This window comes from Balearica regulorum, chromosome 4, assembly GCF_011004875.1.
Source record: "Balearica regulorum gibbericeps isolate bBalReg1 chromosome 4, bBalReg1.pri, whole genome shotgun sequence".
Lineage (NCBI taxonomy): Eukaryota > Metazoa > Chordata > Aves > Gruiformes > Gruidae > Balearica > Balearica regulorum.
This window is the reverse complement of record NC_046187.1, coordinates 42,343,248-42,363,204: the sequence shown is the minus strand read 5'-3', so window position 1 is coordinate 42,363,204 and position 19,957 is coordinate 42,343,248. Positions and strand designations below refer to the sequence as shown.

At 36.2% G+C, this 19,957-nt stretch overlaps 1 protein-coding gene across 3 annotated transcripts in view; it reads right to left on the bottom strand.

Annotated features, from left to right (window-relative positions):
* Positions 1–11,240: 11,240 nt before the first annotated feature.
* Positions 11,241–19,957, bottom strand: part of CEP44 (centrosomal protein 44) — a 16,792-nt gene continuing 8,075 nt past the window's right edge. For all 3 annotated transcript variants that reach the window (XM_075751895.1, XM_075751894.1, XM_075751896.1), the window contains exons 7-11: positions 19,501–19,710; positions 16,392–16,461; positions 12,537–12,664; positions 12,238–12,275; positions 11,241–11,443 (exon numbers count right to left, since the gene is read on the bottom strand). In XM_075751895.1, the coding sequence (XP_075608010.1) occupies positions 11,386–11,443; positions 12,238–12,275; positions 12,537–12,664; positions 16,392–16,461; positions 19,501–19,710 (504 nt within the window). In that variant the 3' untranslated portion in view covers positions 11,241–11,385. The remainder of the gene's footprint in view (positions 11,444–12,237; positions 12,276–12,536; positions 12,665–16,391; positions 16,462–19,500; positions 19,711–19,957) is intronic.

Here is a 19,957-nt window from a genome sequence, read left to right as displayed (position 1 = left end):
CAGATGGGGCTAAGAGGCAAAATAGTCCATTTTGAAAATCCAAGACATTATATTTTGCTATGAAGAGTCCAGGTCTCAAACGGAAAATAGAAAACAGAAGATGAGAATATGACATATACAGAATCCCAGACTAACATGTCTTTCAAATAACACTGCAAATACTCATGCTAGTTTCCAGCTGACCTGTTTATGTTCTGCAAGCACTGTTTTCATACTCGAAGTTTATTGACTATGTATTTTGTCCCTACTGTTTGTCTCCAGTCATGCAATTTATAAAAATTCAATCACAATTTTACCAGTATGCTCAACTACAGCTTCCCTGGGATATTTCCCAGCATTACCTTTTCTAGACCGCCACCTCTCTCATGGTTCACGTTCTGCAAGAGCCTGCAGAAAGTCCACAATGGTCTCCCTTTTCTGAAAAATATCTTAAGTGATGTCAAATCTCTACCAATACAATAGGATGGGATAACAAAAGCGGCACCTTTGCAATGATACTTGACTGATCCTGTTTTTATTTATTCCCTCTCTTTCTTGTAGATACACTGGAATGCAAAACCCGTCACAGTAGTAGCTGTCTCTTTCTGAAATGCAAGGCATAAAAGAAAGTATTTGCAAGCAAAATACTCACATATTCACCTGATACAGTAATAAACATCATTAATAATTTCTTCCTTATTGAAGGACAGAAAAATGGATCAGCTTAAGCGCAATGTTATACAAAGAAGATAACGCAAGTGCTTAAAGTAATAGGTATGCTCAAAGCCATATTAGAATAATATGGCTGGAAACAGTATTTCTGGCACTTCTTACAGCTCTTGCTTTTGGATTCTTTTTCTTTCAAATAATCAGAGAATAAATTATGTTTATCCTAAAATACGGGTAGTGTTGATCTTTTTCTTTTTTTCATTTTCAACAGGAAATATGAAGAGAAAACTAGAAAGGAGAATCAGCTTTCGTACTGGTAGCAGAAGCAATGAGCTCTTTCTTTCCTCTCTTTTCTCCCAGATATGTATTCCAGACATTAAATGCAAGGAGCAGTTTCTGAAACAGAAAACATAGCTTCAATTTGTAAAGAAGGAAAACATTAGCAGGCCACATATGAGGAATGTAGAGGAAAGGAGGAGAAAGGGGAGTAAAACTCCCTTTCAGCTACAAAAGTAGTTTTAACTGAACTTACGATAAGGACTATGTGAAATACCTGCTAATAATAAGAGGGCTGGAACTAACTGGGCCTATCCACCATTATGTGCAATAATGTATTCATCATTGACATCAGGAAAATCTTTCTTATTGAGGGAGAAGATACACATTTAGACATGCAAGAAATGCAAAGCAGCAATTTCTATAGAGATTTTAAGAAAATATTCTTGTGTTATCTTCTCTTAAATGTTAGAAAAAATTCAACAAATTATAGGGATTATATCTACAATATGGGCCAGTGTTACAGATAAGGGTGCACATGAAGAATAAAAAGTGAACATAAAATTGAATTTCCCTTAAAAAAAAAATCCCACAATTTTGAAATATTCTCTATATTGTAGACAGCTTTATAATTTTAAAATTTAAGAACTTAAGCTTTTTATAATAAGCTGTATAATTTAACATATCTATCTGAAGTTCATATTTCTAACTGATTGATATTTTTTTATGTGGAAAAAAGGGCTAATTTTGTCAGCTTACTGGGAAGTTCTTTACTCTTTAACCTTTTCCCAAACACAAAGTCCTTGCCGCAAACTCATGCCACTGCTCCATTATTCAAAGCTCTTCTTATCTTCTCTGTGACTTACAGAACTGCAGCTAACCTTTTTCCTGATAAGACAATGTTGGCTACTGTTATCTGGAAAAAGCAGCAAATGTCAATCTTTTGGGGAAAAAACGTAGCTTAAAGACTAAACTGTTTATATTATAGTAGACACATCTGTCTACGTTTGCCAATAAACTACAGTGAAATAGAAAACATGTATCATAATTTATATGCTTTATTTAGATGAACATGCTATATGTTCTATTTGTAGTAAGACTCAACTTTTTATTTTGCATAATGACTAACACTGGAGCAACAAAAATAGTGACCCTCTAGTAAATTATCTGACTTAGCGTTAAGACTTAAAAGTACTGTTTCTGCATGAATAACAGGCTTACTTTACATGGAACAGGATAGCATTCCTTAAATCACTCCAAATACAATTTCAGTTTTTAACAGGAAAGCACTGAGCCTATTTTAAAATAGAAATCTTGAGTTCAGGTAAGTTCAAAGCTTAGCAAAAACTCATTAGTTTTAAGGCGTTATGAAAAAACTCAAAGGTAGGCAAAGATTATTCCTTACTTGATTTTATCATTTCTGTTAAAAACTAATATTAAACTGAGTTATGTTTTGAACCTTTCTCTTCATATTTTTAAACATATTTTTCCCTCTAGTTCCCATAGGCAACCGCATAAAAATACACATAACAACAATCATTGTGGGATACATGGGATACTACAACTGCGTAACACGAACTACTGAGAACGCCATTTAACTTTAGATCCGACATTCAGTTAATGATGTATATGTTGCTGTCCAAGTTGTTAAGACCAGAGTTATCAAACTAGTCTGGTTATCAGCAAGACCACAGTTACAGCAACACAGAGATCAGTGTGTTCTGGCCAACAAACTTCCTGGGTCTCATAGCCTGTGCTGACCTCAACATTATAGCCCTGGTAACAAGTCAGGACCTGAGCTACTCAATTGCCTGATAACTGATATAACAGAACTAAATATTGTTAGCTTACCTGATGGGACTCATACTGTGAGAAAAAATGCAGAAGACACTGCAAATGAAGAAAGAGCTAAATGAGTAATCAAGACAACTTAACTAAGGTTGATTTCTTTAAAGTTCACTGAAGTGTGCTGCTGAGGGTCAGCACAGGTCTGAAAGGTCTATTACCTAAAGCCCAAAAACAGTCTCCGACATCTATGCAATTTTAAATAACCTGTCAAATTAAGTTGTCTCCTCTCATTTACAGGTTTGTGACTTGTACAAGATTCAAGATATCGACTGTGGCTTTCCATCCTCACATTGACGAAGGTCTATGAAATCATTTGCTGAAGCAATGTTACTGTCCTAGTACTGGGGCAGTACACATTAAATAAACTGTAGCACTTTAAAAGCCTGCAAGAAAAATACAGAAACAGACTTACACAGTAGATAAGGTTGGAGTGGAATAAAGTATACAAACAATGATATCTGATAACAAGAAGACACACAACAGGTTCACTGAGAGTCTGCATTGATGTAGCTTGACTATCTTGTAAGCCGATTTGGTCCTGGTTCTGCTGCTCTTCTCAGGGAACTCCTGCCATTCCTGCATCAGTGCTCAGCTGTAAGGGTTCTCTGCAGGGTCAAAACACTCGTTTTAAAGACAAAACGTGGAACTCTGTAACAGTTCTTGAGGTGGGAAAAGGCTTAGAAGAGTGATTGAAAGCTTGCAGTGAACAGCGGGGAAAGGACTAGGATCTTCAAGCAGTATGCATCTGTTACATCAGTTCAACCATACGGCCGCAAGCACCTAAATAAGGAATGGCTGGAATTCCTTTTGCTGTATTTCAGAGGCTTGAAACAATTCATTTTGCGTACTAATCACTATTTTAGCAGTGAGCTTTTTACTGTGCCAGCATTTGGTTTTCCTTAACAATCTGTTTATTTCTTCTTTTTCATCCCATTACAAAATGAAATAGTTTAGAAGGCATTGGAAGGTATTTAAAGATTAATGAAAGAGACAGAATGTTACTAATTCACTGATCAAAGGCGAGTGTTTTGTGTGCTTTATAGAGCTAGGAACAATGACAGTATTTATTGTTACACTTACTACTACAATGTTTTATTATTACACAACTGTGTATGTAGTCATGGCTGTCTTCTTAAGACAGGAAAAGAAAAGTACAGACATATACCAGAACACACAAGTCTGGCTAGCCAGCAACTCCTAGGAAAAAAAAAAAAAAAAAAAAGGAACAATGCTTTAGTTTTCATTGTATTCAAGGTGACTGTGATACCTGTGATACTAGGCCTCATATATATCCTAAAATGTTACAGCACTCAAAAACCGCCACAGCAGACCTAAAGAAGGTTGGGAAGAGCCTCTCTGAGGAGGTACTATAACAGGAGACAAAGTACCAAAGTATTCACTCACCTCATAAATCATAAAAGAGGCAAACTAATCTGTGCTGGTGTTGCCCGGACTTTGTGCCTAGCCAATTCAGTTCGACTGAAACCTGCTTCTCGCTTGCATCTGGTCTCCCCCCAGCTGAACGGACCCAGCTCACACTGTCCCATGTGCACAGCTTCCTGATAGATAAACCAATTCATTAAGAGGCACAGGCTCAGGGCAGAACCTCATTAGAAAGCAGAGGGCTGCTGGGTTTGGCTTATCAAAAGTTATGTGCCTCCACCAAGCTTCTGCACTGGTGGTTGTCTGATTAGCTGAGGTATGCCCAAACAAGGTCAGAAAGCAGAAACCGACTTCATGCAGCAGAGAAAGTAAAACACCTGAGATCTCTGACACCCTATCTGTGAGTCAGAGGGGAGTCACCCTGTGACATCTGTGAGTCACCCTGACCCTGAACAGCTGTCCATATGGATGTCAGCAAAGGAGGAAAAACATACTAATAAAGAATTTCTGTCAAAATTTGCATTAAAGTTGTACTGAAATATTAGCATAAGTTAATATTAGCAATGGACATTGGACCTTTTTTTTTTTTTAAGACAAATAAAAACCCCATTCCATCCCCCACAAGCCCTCGATACACCTCACCGATCACGCATGCACTGGACAAAAATTCCTCCTTGACCTTAATGACTATGTTCTGAAGCATGAGATTTTGATATTTTTGTTTCAACAGAATTAAAAGTGCTCTGATGAATACATGGAGAATGCAGAGGGGATTACCTAAATCCTGGAAGTGGAGTAACAAAAAAAGGCTTTGAACAGAAACACCAATTCAGATTCCAAGCCCAATCGCCTCCCTCCAAAGGGATACAGCCTCACTTTTTTCAAGCACAAAACATAACTGTCAGACATTTTATTTTTATACCATTGCTCACCACTCAGTTTCACAGGGGTTCCTGGGTGGAAAGTTTGCTGAAGAGTCCGAACCACCTCCTCTCTTTACGCACATCAGCTTTGAAGATTAAGTTGTAATCATCATGTTGCCTACAGATCATCACAGCTTCTTGTAGTTCTAGATCAGTATTAGTTAGTACGTATTTATGTGAATCTTTGAAGTGGGGGCAAGACCATCAGAAAGCTGACTAAACCAAAAACCAGAAGTATATCAAAGCCATGCCTGTAACAAAAATACTTTCCCTCAAGGCCAAAGTTGTGAAATCAACTATGAAACAACTAAAGACATTAATCTCTTCCAGTGCCTCCCAATCACTAGAACAGTTGTTTTGTGGGGTGGGGTTTTTTTCAATGATAAAATAAGGTAACGATTGTATACAGAAATGTTCCAACAGTGATGTATGAAAAAACCTACAGAAAACTTGAGTCACTGGTCTTAAATTGTTAAAGCTTAAAAAGGAATTTGATAAAGTATTCAGGCTAGTAATCTCCCACCATATCAGCACCTATTTTTCTGTAGTTCACACAAAAGCACAACTACTTTATCTGAAATTATCACAGCTGTCAACTACTTTTATAACTACAAGAAGCTGCAGCTTAAGTTACTACTAATACATAAGCTCAAGTAAGTTCATGAACTTACCCTTTAGTTCCTTCGATAGGTTCCAATGGAATGGTTTCAATTAAGAGAACTCTTAAAACCAGACATTTTTTTCCATTAGCTTTTTTCCTAAGTAATTCTTACAATAGGCATAAACAATGAACCAAACCCCATAATACTCTCAGGAGGAAAACAAGGGAAATCACTTCATTTTACAGTTGGAGAAAGCAGATGTAAAGAAGTTACTATAAATGACTTATGCAACGATACAGGGATAAAGAGTCTCTGTAATCCTAGATCATAAGTCAGTATGATAGGAAAGGCATAGCACATTCAACCTGATCACCTATGAAACAAACAAACATGCACTGCCAAAAATAACTGGAGAGTCTTCTTGTATATTAAAAATTCACTGATACTGATAGTAATGAAATGCTTCAAACTACATTAATTATATTGTCTAGCTTATCACTTTACAGTTAAACTAAGGTTGAGAGGAGGATTTGTTTCATATTTTTATAATACGTTGTGATCACCTACATGAAATATTATTTTAAATATCTTACATGTGCATACATGTTTATAATACAATACAAAAGGTTTCCAAACATATTCCCTGAGGACTGTTTTTGCATTTGCCTGTACATTTTTTTTTTTTTTTATTTTTTAAACACATTAAAAATATGCCTCTAAATCCACAAAAATTGGCCATGGGAAACAAAAAAATCAGAAGCACATGTAATAAATAGAGCTATTTTAACATTTGAACACTGACCCAACTCTAAAATCTAGATCCCCTTTAATCCTATTTTCCATGTTCTTCAGACACACGTTTGCCCTTTCATTCAGTCAATTCAAACATAAATTAAGCAAACATGCAATAAACAAGTTTTCATGAATACGTACACTGGGACTTTGCATAGAAAGTTCTTCAGTTCTAGCTTGCTATGGACTCGGAGGAAAAAACCCTTCAGCAGAAACACACTAACTTGACCCATTCTCTCTCCTGCTGCCCAGTTACTTGTTGACACCACAGCATGCGGCTCCAACTGAACGTTCAGACACAAATGTTTGCATGCAATGTCATAACCTGGATCACATTGCTGATGCGGATGGGGAAAAAAACAAACCCAAACCAACCAACCGATCCCCCTCACAATGTATTTTCAGAAGAGTATATTTAAGTCACATCAGTTACAAAATGCAGTTCATAGCATAGTCAGATGGGAATGAGCAGCAGTGGGAGGAAATCCCTTAAGCTGCCAAAAACTTCAGCTTTGTGAAACTATCCTCAGCATTCATGGAAAGTATTCAAGGCGCTGTAACTGCAGTTCTCTTAATCCCAGTTCATATTTCAACATGCACTCAATGAAGTGCAGCAACACCAGGTAAGATGAGAATAGACATATAAGTATGAAAGTTTACAAAGACCTTGCAGTTTGTTTTAGAAATGTAATTGTGTCTTTGAATAAAATACACTGAGGGATAATTTTATTTGATATTGCTTACGTTAAAAATTAATCATAATAAACCTAACATTGGCAAAATTATACTTCTGCTGATTCCAAAGCCTATCATCAAAAGTTATTTTGTTTTATGGCATATGAAGCTTCCTTTACAGTAACTGGAAAGGTAAAGGGGATGGGAACACCAAGACGCACTGCTGTATTAGAACATCAGTGCTCCACACTACTGCTTCCTGTTGTTAACCTATAATTAGAGCAGTTTTCTCCCAGATAGCATCTGCTCTGGATAGCGTCTAAAGAAGACGAGTTTTGTAACCACAGATACAGCATCTTTCTCTCTTAGATAAGGTCACATTGCACAGAGCTACTAAGTTTACTACACAGCATGAAATAAGCTGTAGCATGCTCAAGTGAAGGAATATCATGATTTCAGTATGAATTATTTTCCCCATTTGGAACACTCAAGTCACAAGGGGTTTAACTAGTACCCTTGTATTGATTGCTCATCTGACAGCTGACAGACTGCATCATCCTAAGTATCCTACAGAGAGCACAACACATACCTCTATCGCATAGAAATCTGCCTAGATACCACAGAAGCAACACACTACCATTAAACAATTTTTGCAGATTTAATACCTAAAGAAGCATATTTTGCTGTCTGAGGATTATAAGCAAGCTACTTAGATTTTCACCACATAGAGTTAAAAAAAAGATCCTAGAAAGAAACTGAAAAGGAACTATCGGTGGCAAAAAGTGTTTGGAAAGATAACTGTAATGCCAAATAAACAATTTTAAGGTGGAACATATTACAACTCCAACTGTTTGAAATGATGGATAACTTCCAACGTCAAAACAAGCAGTGCATAGAAAAAACCCCATAGTTTTAACCCCTCTTCACTGCTTAGTAAATAATTTTAAACATCTCTAATAAAAAGTAACTAAGTAAATTCTGCAAATATTAGTAGCTTCTCATACATTTTGATCATCTTACTTTTCTTTCTCCAGCAAAACTAACCTTCACAAGAATGCACTTCTCAAACTTCAGTGTGTCCATATCCTTGATTTTACCTTTTCATTACTATAAAAAAATATAAATAGGTAAAATAGATCAAACAAAAAAGCCAATGAGCAAGGGAAAATGCGGAAAAAAGGAACAAAATAGCCATTAGAAAAAAGTTGGTTTAGTACAAACAACAGGCTTATAGGCTGGTTCTATCACAGGCTGTAATGGCAACTTTAGCAACACATAAAATTTGCAGTGAAGCCATACGGGCACCAGACAGCTATCCCCACAACTCAACACATACTCTTGTTTAAAAAATTGAAAAAAAACCAAAAAACAAACAAACCAACAAATCAAATCTCATTTGAAAGAACTATCACCTATTTGATCCTCCACAGAAGAAAATTGCCACTGTCATCAGGTATAGCTAAATTGAAGTCACAACACTACATGCCACCAGCAGCTTAAGCTAAAATAATATTGAAAATAAATAATAATAATTTATATGCAGTATTTTTCACATTGAAGTATTTCTTCAAAACTCTATAATAAACACACCACATTACCAGAAAAAAAGAGCCACAAAAATATTTAATTTAAAAGAAAGTAAAACTTAAAAACACCTTTTCAGTCCAGGTTTCTTCTGCACCATGTTTGCTGGACTAGAAACCGAACTGAGCCTGACATGGCATATGAGACTAAACCAGGACAGAAACACATAAAAGAACTCTAAGAATAAGCATAACAAAATTGAATATACTTATAAAGAAATAGGACACACTTAGTAATTAAGCTTTTGAGCTTTGAATACACTTCTGATGATGCAAAACAATCCCAAATTCAGCATAAACACCAGAATATAACTGAACTGAGCCTACCTCATACTTAGGCACAACCTGAGTGATTTACAATACAAGTTAAGTATCAGGTCTTAAACATCAAAAGTAACATCATAAAAAATACATTCTAGTGTCATAACTGCAGCAATTTTCTTGGTATTTATGACTCTGAGTACTAGAATTCCACAACACGTAGCAGTATATACATAAACTGAAAATATAACTAAAAGAAGTTATCAGACTGCTTTTCAGTAGTACATATTCAGGGTGAGAGGATTCTTATGTTTTCTACAGCATGTTTTAGTTTCAGCAAATGAATTAAAGTGCATACTGATGTTAGATAAGGCAGAGGAGGAAAAAAAACCAAAAACAACCAACCAAAAGCAAAAAAACCCAAAACTTAATGGGAATCCCGTAAGTTTTAATAGATTTAGAATCTTGCTAAAAAACTTAAATCAAAAAGTATATTTTTGTGGAAGCTTCCATTTTAGCATTCTACTTTAATGCAGTTACGCTTCATTATCCCATGTAATTCATAAATACTTCCAGTTATATAAGGTGGAATTATTCTATTGATGTTTAAGGAAATAGTTGTCAAAATAATTCTGAACAATAAAATTAATACTATCTTTTTAAATAATTAAATTTAGTACCTTTAAGAAAGAGCAATAGTTCAATTAATGATTTATAATCATAGAACATATATCTTGAACAACAGGAATTTTTTCCAAGTCATTAGAGAGAGCTAGGCATGAAGACTATTCTCTGGATTTACTTTATTTGTGTTTCGGAAGGCACCTAACATTTCCTGTCACTCAGCAAGATCCACCCATGCAACTGTTTGCACATGTAGAATGTCAACTCTGACTATCATGACACTGCCCGAAGTACAACTGCACCAGTAATTATTCAAAAACTGTTGCTATTTTCAGTCATGACGTGCATTTCCCAGCATTGCACTGCTTTGGTGAAGTTTTACTGTCATATATACCATTACTAGATTTCCACAAGATGGTGCTGTAGTCCTATTTTAGAAAGTATCACCTATTTTCTGTTGAATTGGTCTAACATTTCGAAGAAAATCTCATTCCATTTCATTGTTAAGATAATGAACAGTGTTTTGCAAGGTCTATTTTCAATTAAGGAGGAAAACATGTTAACATCATTTAACTTTCCAATTTAATTTTTTTTGAAACTTTTTTCTTAAACTGGAGAAGTTCTATTGCAAAAGTCCCAAACCCCTCAACTGAAGTTTAAATAACATAATGGATCACTGTATGTTCTTCTGTTTGTATGTAAAATAAAGTCAATTTATATTCCATACAGTTATAGAAAAAAAAAATCATAATTACTGTTAAAACATATAAATCACTTTTTACAGCATAATGTCAAACAGCTGCTTTTGCCTTCATTTCCAAACTCTGCCAAAAAAATCCACTGGTTTTGTGATATCAAACTGCAAAAGTGTTTTTAAGTGAAGTGAGTAGTATAGCACAAAAAAACCTTAACATGATAGGCTACCCATTCACAAAGAGTAATAAATAAATAAATCTTATCAAACCTCACACATCTCTGGTTTGATTATATAATGCTTATGGAAGTCTTACATCTATACTTATGTCTCTGAAGAGAAGTTTTAATATGGCTTCAAATCATAAAAATGTTGTGTATCTTTGTATACTGGATGGTCTCCATCTGTGCTGCTGGTTTTAAAATGTGTTGGGTAAGAGCACTAAAACACTCAACACATCTCTTGCAGTCAAAGTCTGTGGACTTGCTTGCACGTTTTAGTGTTTAGGATCAAACTGGCCCTTGCTTTGTCAGTGTTAATGGAAGACATAATGTGTCGGTACTCTCCAGCTCAGCATGAAAATTTATATTTAAAATAAAAAAACAGCAAAAAAGGTACATATTTGAAATTGTGTATTTAAGTTTTCATTAAGACTTATTCAACAGTACAGATGGTAAGATGGTATGTAAGAAAGCCTCTTGGGTGTAATATCCAAGTCCCAGCTGGAATGTTTCCAACAGGATGTAAACCACAGTCCTCAAGCCTACACTTTAAAAAACATATTACTTAGCACACTGCTAACAAATGTCAACACAAAAATACACTGCTGTAATGACTTCACTTTACAAAAGTGGGGCAGGAGGGTGGAAGCTATTTGAACAGTTTTTAAAACCAAAAATTGTGGCCAGGGGGAGGGAAATCAATACACAGATGCATTAAAAAATATTTATTCAAAGGAATAAAAGCACTGGTAATCATTACAAAATTGATATATTAAAAATTTAATGCTGTACAAACATACATATGAGTTCTGATAACCATAAGTCTACAGAGACCAGCTCTGAAGACCTGTGCTTTCAGGTCTTCTCAGAGGTGTTGCTTGATGTTTTCAACAATTCTGAGGTTTCTTCAATTCTGAAAATAAATTTGTTTATGCACACACATTTATTAAAATATGGTAAGAAATAACTGATTTGCCTTTAACTTTCTAATGAATCCAAAATACTAAGCAGCATGAAACCTTAAGTTTCCTCTTCATCCCCTCTTTTCCTCTGCAATTGGTTTGTATTTTAAATTCCTACCACATATCAATAAACCTTAAGTATACATAAAGAAAGTAGTAACCCACACAATAAAATTAAATCACAAAAGCTTTTTTCAGGCCAGGCATTTTCAGAAATCACTTGCTAAAGAAACATTATACAGCAATGCATCTCCTCAGGTGTAATAAAAATCTTTCTTTCAAAAAAAGATTTCATTACAGATCTCAGGACTAGTATCAAATACACCTTAATGCAGTTATCATAATGCTTTGGCTGAAAATGGTTTTACTTTCCCTTAAATAATAAAAAACAGATAAAAATATTGTAGTTACTTTTCAGGAATGAAAGTTGCCAGTACCAGGGAATTCCTATCCAGAAGATAAATAATATTCCTATTCCTTGTCAACCAGATTCTAAACACTCTTTAAGCTCTAGTTAATACTATTAAGAATGCTTTCTATTGCTTTTTAGAAACCAAAACAGTGACTCATCCCACAAATACAGAACTGTAAGTGGATTTATTATCCAGTGGAGTCATAAGGAAATGCCACACCTGATGTAGAGACCTTTGAGGTTTGGAACACATATGTACGTTCTCTATATGCCTTAGTCCAGTACAACTCCCTCCTGGGAAATGAATTCCTGCTGCCCTTTCCTATTACTTACATTTTACTTATCCTTTCCATTCTTTGTCTTGTTGTCTCCTGCAATTTAAAAGCAACAAAGTTAGTGAACTCTTCAAAGCTAACATTCTTCAGATGGACTTTCAACCTGAAAAATTCATAGAGAAAATGTGACTTTAAGCACTGTTTACATATCAAAAAGATTTTTATGAGACAGACCTAGATGTAGTTTTGCATAGTTTCCTTGTTTTTCACAAGTAGTATATACAACTAAAACTAATGCTTACTTGTTCTCTTGACCTCGGAAAGGAAATCAACTAAGCATTTGCCAGTTTTACTTACCTTTGAAATGTCTGTCAGATTATGAGAATTAATGGTCATGGCTTCGGGAGATGGGTCTGTGGATAATAGTGAACTGTATCCAGACAACTGATGGAGACACTCTGGCATCTCCTCTTTCCTCTCTGTATCTATGGAGAAATACTTGGGTTTGTCACCTTTGCCTTTTTGCTCTTATTGCAAGGTCAGCTATCAAACAGCTTGATTTACAGTATGTAATAACAGAAGAGAATGTGTTGTTTAGAAAGGGAAAAAGAAAAGCTACTGGTGAGGGTCCAGAATAACTAACTTTCTCATTTTCTTAAAACAAGGTAAGTGCAGTATACTATATATAATACACACAAGACAAAAAATCCAAAAGGATTACTAGGAATGCTACCTTTATCCTGATTACAGTAAAATCAATACTTAAGAAAGTCTAATTATTGGGTCAAACATTTAATAGTAATTTCAAATAGTTTATTTTAATTGTAAACTGCCTGTTGAAATATGTCTTTAATTTACGCTAAGTAACCTGTCTTAAAAGCAGCAGAAACATAAACAAAATCATCACCTTCTTGCTTAAAATTTGTATCAAGCTCTTGCTGGTTTCCTAGCTCTCCTCCTGTTGGGATCAGTTTAGCACCCATTCAGCAGAAACAGAGTTTTCTTTTACACTGGGAAGGCTTTGATACTCTTTGCAATTTTAGATTACTATCGTCAGGGAAGAGGATTTAGTATTTAGAAAAAAAGTGTTTCCATATCCTTATTTTTAGAAAGGCCACCATCTATGGATCATACCTTTGCAAGTTGTTTAGCTACACTATGCTGTATTTAAAATCATATTAAATTATTTTTGATCAATTAAAATTAAAAATTGTTTCCTCTGTACAGCTGTGATTCCTGAAGAGCACTTATCCGAGCAGCCAGGGATCAGGTTGGGAAAGATAAAGCCCTGATCTGGCCAGGGACGTCAAGGGCAACAAGAAAAGCTTCTATAGGTACATCAGAGATAAAAGGAAGACTAGGGAAAGTACGGACCCTCTTCGGAAGGAAACAGGAGACCTGGTTACGCAGGATATGGAGAAGGCTGAGGTACTCAATGACTTTTTTGCCTCAGTCTTCACCAGCAAGTGCTCAAGCCACGCCACCCAAGTCGCAGAAGGCAAATGCAGGGACTGGGAGAAGGAAGAACCGCCCACTGTAGGAGACGATCATGTTTGAGACCATCTACGGAACCTGAAGGAGCACAAGTCCATGGGACATGATGAGATGCATCTGCAGTTACTGAGGGAACTGGGAGATGAAGTTGCTAAGCCACTATCCACCATATTTGAGAGGTTGTGGCAGTCTGGTGAAGTTCCCACTGACTGGAAAAGGGGAAACATAACTCTCATTTTTAAAAAGGGAAAAAGGAAGACCCAGGAAACTACGGGCCAGTCAGTCTCACCTCTATGCCGGCAAGATCATGGAGTAGATCCTCCTGGAAACTATGCTCAGGCACATGGAAAATAAGGAGGTGATTGGTGACAGCCAACACGGCTTCACTAAGGGCAAATCATATCTGACAAATTTGGTGGCCTTCTACAACAGGGTTGCAGTGATGGTGGATAATGGAAAAAGCAACTGATGTCATCTGGACTTGTGCAAAGCACTTGACACTGTCCCACATGACATCCTTGTCTCTAAATTGAACAGACATGGATTTCACAAATGGACCACTCGGTGGATAAGGAATTGGCTGGATGGTTGCACTCAAAGAGTTGTGTCCAATGGCTCAGTGTCCAAGTAGAGACCTGTGACAACTGGCACTCCTCAGGGGTTGGTACTGGGACTGGCACTGTTTAACATCTTTGTCAGCAACATGGACAGTGAGATTGAGTGCACCCTCAGCAAGTTTGCTGATGACACCAAGCTGTGCGGTGCGGTCGACGCACTGGAGGGAAAGGATGTAATCCAGAGGGACCTTGACAGGCTGGAGAGGTGGGCCCATGTGAACTGTATCAAGTTCAACAAGGCCAAGTGCAAGGTCCTGCACGTGGGTCAGGGCAATCCCAAGCACAACTAGAGGCTGGACAGAGAATGGATTGAGAGCAGCCCTGAGGAGAAGGACTTGGGGGTACTGATTGATGAGAAGCTCAACATGAGCCAGCAGTGTGCGCTTGCAGCCCAGAAAGCCAACCATATGCTGCGCTGCATCAAAAGAAGTGTGACCAGGAGGTCGAGGGAGGTGATTCTGCCCTTTTATTCCACTCTCATGAGACCCCACCTGGAGTACTGCATCCAGCTCTGGGGTCCCCAACGTAAGAAGGACATGGAGCTGTTGGAGTGAGTCCAGAGGAGGGCCACAAAGATGATCAGAGGGCTGGAGCACCTCTCCTATGAAGACAGGCTATGAAGAGAGTTGGGGTTGTTCAGCCTGGAGAAGAGAAGGCTCCGGGGAGACCTTATAGCAGCCTTCAAGTACCTAAAGGGGGCCTACAAGAAAGCTGGAGAGGGACTTTTTACAAGGGCATGTAGTGATAGGACATGGGGTAATGGCTGTAAACTGAAGGAAGGTAGATTTAGATTAGATATTAGGAAGAAATTCTTCACTGTAAATTGTGGATGTCCCCTCCCTGGAAGTGTTCAAGGCCAGGCTGGATGGGGCTTTGGGCAACGTGGTCTAGTGGAGAGTGTCCCTGCCCATGGTGGGGGTGGTCGAACTACATGATCTTTAAGGTCCCTTTCAACCCAAACCATTCTATGATTCTAAGTCCTCAAATGTCAGTAACACACCACTAAACTTATGAAAGGAAGTAAAAATGTTGCAAGCTTTCTAAGGTCTGTAAAAAGAAGGTCCTGTTTCCGAGAGTTCAAAATTAAAAAAAAAACCAACAACAAAAAAATCACAACACACACCCCACCCCCCCCCCCCCGACTTTTGTCATAACCAAGAAACTGCCTTCCTGGTTTCCACGGAAACCAGATTACTGAGATTCCCTTTTAATTTCAATGCAACAGCCCAACATTGGACAAAAGCACCTAATAAGTGAGAATGAGAAATAGAATATGCTCCTTACTGCTGGTGGTAAGAATAACAGCTGCCATACGGGACACAGGCCAAATTAATAAAGAGAATGATGCAAGGTAAGGGCTAAAGAACTACCTTCGAGGAAGACAGAAGAATTACTTATGTCCTGGGGAGCATTTTAATTTCTTTCGCACTTAACGCTGCTTCATTTACTTATTGCACGTTACCAAAATTAAGTTGGAAAGAGAAGAAAAAGATTTTGTCTTGCTCTTCAAAATAAGAAAGTTTAGCAAAAACGCTAGTTAGATAGCTGCTTCAAGAGAGATGAAACTATAGTGTTCAGCAGTGATTTGAAAAACACCACAGATTATGAATGAAAAAGCCCTGATTTGTCCTCAGCACTGTTATAAAAGTAAAAAACAACATCATAAATATGACACTATTTTGATGATAACAAAGCTGTGGCAGCAAATATAATTCCTTTTGTGCTTATGAATAGCTTCTTTTAAAAACATTATGACAACTGCTTTAAAGTGCCGATAACATTATTGTTTTCTGCAGCTTTAGCTATAGCACCTTAATTACATTTACATGTTTGAGATTTTTAGTAGAGTTATTTGCAACTATTAATTACTACATTATATACTTTTTAAAACATTAATGAAAATATTTCAGTAAATAAAGCTTCTAAAGAATAAATTACGAACATGAAATAACTAGCAGGTTAATTTCTAATTTAAAGCATGCGTTTAAATTCAGAGGTCACTAAACTGTAACTGTGTACTTAAAAACCACTATTTTAGTCAAGGTCAGCAAGAAGTGTTTAGCATATGATGTTAATTAAAAAGAAAATCATTAATACTCACCAGGAGAAACTGGAACCCTATTAGAAGTATATTCTTGACTTATATTGCTGAAGTCTGTAGACAAGTCTCTCTGAAATACAAGTTTATTGCATTTTAGCCATACATCCTGTTTAAATCATCTTTTGACCAAAGAAAAATATATTTAAGTACTAATTATGTATGCATTTGCTACACCATCCAGATATATTGGCACTGCACAAATGTCTTTACAAGACCAAAAAATCCAAAATTTCCACACATACATTGCATTAAAAAACTAGTCTATTTCATGGGGGCTTTTTTAATATTAAGATTGCTGTTGGTAAACAGGGCAAAAACAGGTACAAATATAGTACATATAACTAAGGTATGAGTAGAATGAACAATCAGACTGTTCTTGGCCTGTGCTAACAATTACATCTTGACATTGGCTGCCATTACCTTAACAAAATAAGCGTGTCTTCTACTACTAGTTGATATTCAGAAATGCAGCTCCTTGGTTCTAAAAAATTAGCCTAGAGATGAACTGAAATTCATTCCACTTAAATGCTTCAAACTCAAAAGTCTAATTTAAACTAGTTTCCCAGGCTCATAAATGAGAGAGGGCTCTTAAGAATGGGTCTTGGTTTAACTCAATCTAGCTTAGAAAAGGTTGTTCATAAACAAGGAAACAAAATTAATGTGTACTAACAATGAATGTTTTTGAGTGCAATATTCTAATTTCAAAATAAAAAAAATCTAACACTGAAACAACATCTAGACTTTTTTCCACCAATGAGTTATTGTTATGATTTGAAATTTCAGCCTTCGGTAAAGTAAATCACTTTATATACTGGAGTAACTACATCAGTTAACAGGGGAATATTATACCCAAATAAGTGAATGAGAGAGAAATAGTAGGTATTGTGTGGGAAGATGCTGGAAAAACCTGTAATAGTGGATACATTAAAAAAAAAAAAAAAGTATCTGCACTGACTACTTCTGCTCAATTCCGTTCATTGAAATGGATTTGGTAGCTTTCAGACTTTCCCAGAGCTAAATGCACAGCTGCTGCTACTTTGGCAGCAGTGCAAAACAGACCTTAGTGTTCCTGCTATGTTGGCTAGATGCCAAGAGTTCCCTGAAAAATGCAAGAATAAGAAGAAAGGACTAATTCTGAATTGCTTCTATATCTGTGATGCTCAGCTTGGATGGAATTTCATGAAACAAAGCAGCAGCGATTCTCTGGCCCAAAGGATTATTTCTTGGCAGTTTTCAACTGTCTGTTGCAAAAAAGTTAGGGTTTTGAAGACTTTTTTTTTTTTAATATAAAAACCAGCTTATTTTGCTTTGAAAAAAAAAAAAAAAAGACAAGCAACAATGCCACACACAAGCTACATTCAAACTTGTTTCTGCAGATGTCTTCTTTCAGTAACATGCAATACAGAAATATAATTACCTTACTGGAAATTTTTTAGTGTTATTAATGTTAAGTGTTTTCCAAATAGTTTCCAAATAGTATTCCAAACTTTTGAACAACTGCAATCAACATGTTACTAAAGCAACAATAAACCAAATTTGCAGAAATAAAAGAACAAGCCTACTCTGAAGCACAAGTTTTCCTGTGCTGCTACCATCATAAATGCAACAACTATCTCTTGAAGAGAATACACACGTGATACAGGAGCAAAACTGTCTTTGGCTGTACAGCTGAAGGTCTCTTGAGATTGCCACAAGAAAACATTATCATTGGTGGTGTTATGTCCACTGATAATTAAATTACAATATCCATAAGAAATTGATTTCAAATGGTAAATCACTTGAGCCAATACTGACCTGAAGCTGTGTTTAAAAAAGTGACCGAGAATGTCAATCCTTATCATATAAGCTGCAGCCTTTAGAAATAACTTAGTGATCAGTCTGAACAGTTCGCCATTTCAAGACTGCATAACTAGCACACTTTCAAGTCACACAGAAAAACAACATGTCTTGTACACAACTGTTAGTGACATTTTCAAATTTGCAGGGTCAGTAACACACAGAGAGCTCCTGGTTACAAGTAAATTCAACATTTTTACAACTACAGAGAAAAATGCAACACTGATCAACTATTTTCCACAAGTGTTTTCAGCTTCTGGAAAGCATCTGACAGTATCTGAAGGATACACGAGAGACATATCCACATACACTTTGAAATTAAGCATGTGATCACAAAATTGATGCTATGGTTCACTGCATCTCAAAATACTTACATGTGTACATATATGAAATTATAGGCTATGCATACAAGGACCTTTCAACAGCATGAAAAATAACACAGTGTCTTACTGCAACAAAATCTTTGATTTGCTTTAACAAATATATCAAATGTAGCCACATCACAACTGTAGCACTTCCACGTATTTAAAATGCAATGAATGTCACAGACAAGAAATAGGAAGGGAGAAAGGGGGGGTGCAAAAAGAAGAAAGACTGTTGATTAGGCTAGAAATTTCAAAGAGCCACAAACTAAGAGTAGGACTAAAATAAGAATTAACTTTTGCATTAACCTTGTATTTTCCATTGAGCATGCCATCTATTTTTGTCAACATTAGTTATACAGAATGAAGACAATCTTCCAAAGGGAATATCTGTATCTGATTAGAGTTTGGAGAATTAAAAAAATAGATATTCAACTGTATCAACAGCAACAACATTTGCAGGTCACTGTAAGAAATTCCGAATAATACAGACCAAAATAAGGAAACCCTTAAATGTGTCACTAGCATGATGAAACTCTCAACTACATAAATATTAAGCTTTCAAAGACAACATAATTGAGAGTCTTTAAAAGCTTCGTTCTACAAGGTTGATAGGAAATAAAAACAGACACAGTCATTACTAATGAAAATAGGTTTAGCTATACCTGCTGCTCCTGCAAGGAAACAATTTCCAATGGAGAGCTTTAGTTAATAAGAGCATGAGAAAACAACAGAACTTAACAGTTAAGAAAAAAATAACACCAACTCCACAAACAGCACTTCCATTCAGATCATGCCTTTAGAAATAGCAAAGAAAAAGTATGTATCAGGAGACAGGAAGAGCAGAAACAGGCCGGCAACATTGTGTCCGGGCAATTTTTGTTACAGAAGAAAAACAGAAGTTAATATACCTTTTTGGATTGCAACAACAGTTCTGTTTCAAGAAGCAAAACTCGACTCAACAAATTATTCCAGTCCTTCTCATCTATGATCACCTTTCCTTTCAGTTTCTCTTCTAAAACGTGTAGTTTACCTTCCATCCAATCTAGCTTATGAAGCTTTTCCTGACAATCAGCAAGCTGACTCTTCAAGAACTCAATCTGAGAATTATCTTCTATGACCTGAAAATATGGATAAGAACAGATGTCCTCTAATTTCAAAACAAATATAATTCATCATTTGATCAATGAAATTAAGTGGAGTCTTCCTTAAGTTCAGTAACCACTTTCTGCTACATTAGAAAATTATTTTTCTTTCAGAATTGCCATAATATGCCTGTTTATGGAGCTCAGATTTTAAAAGAAACTGTTGACAGAACTGGCTCTTGAAAGGACAATTTAACTGACTTTTTTTTCAACTTTTCCAATA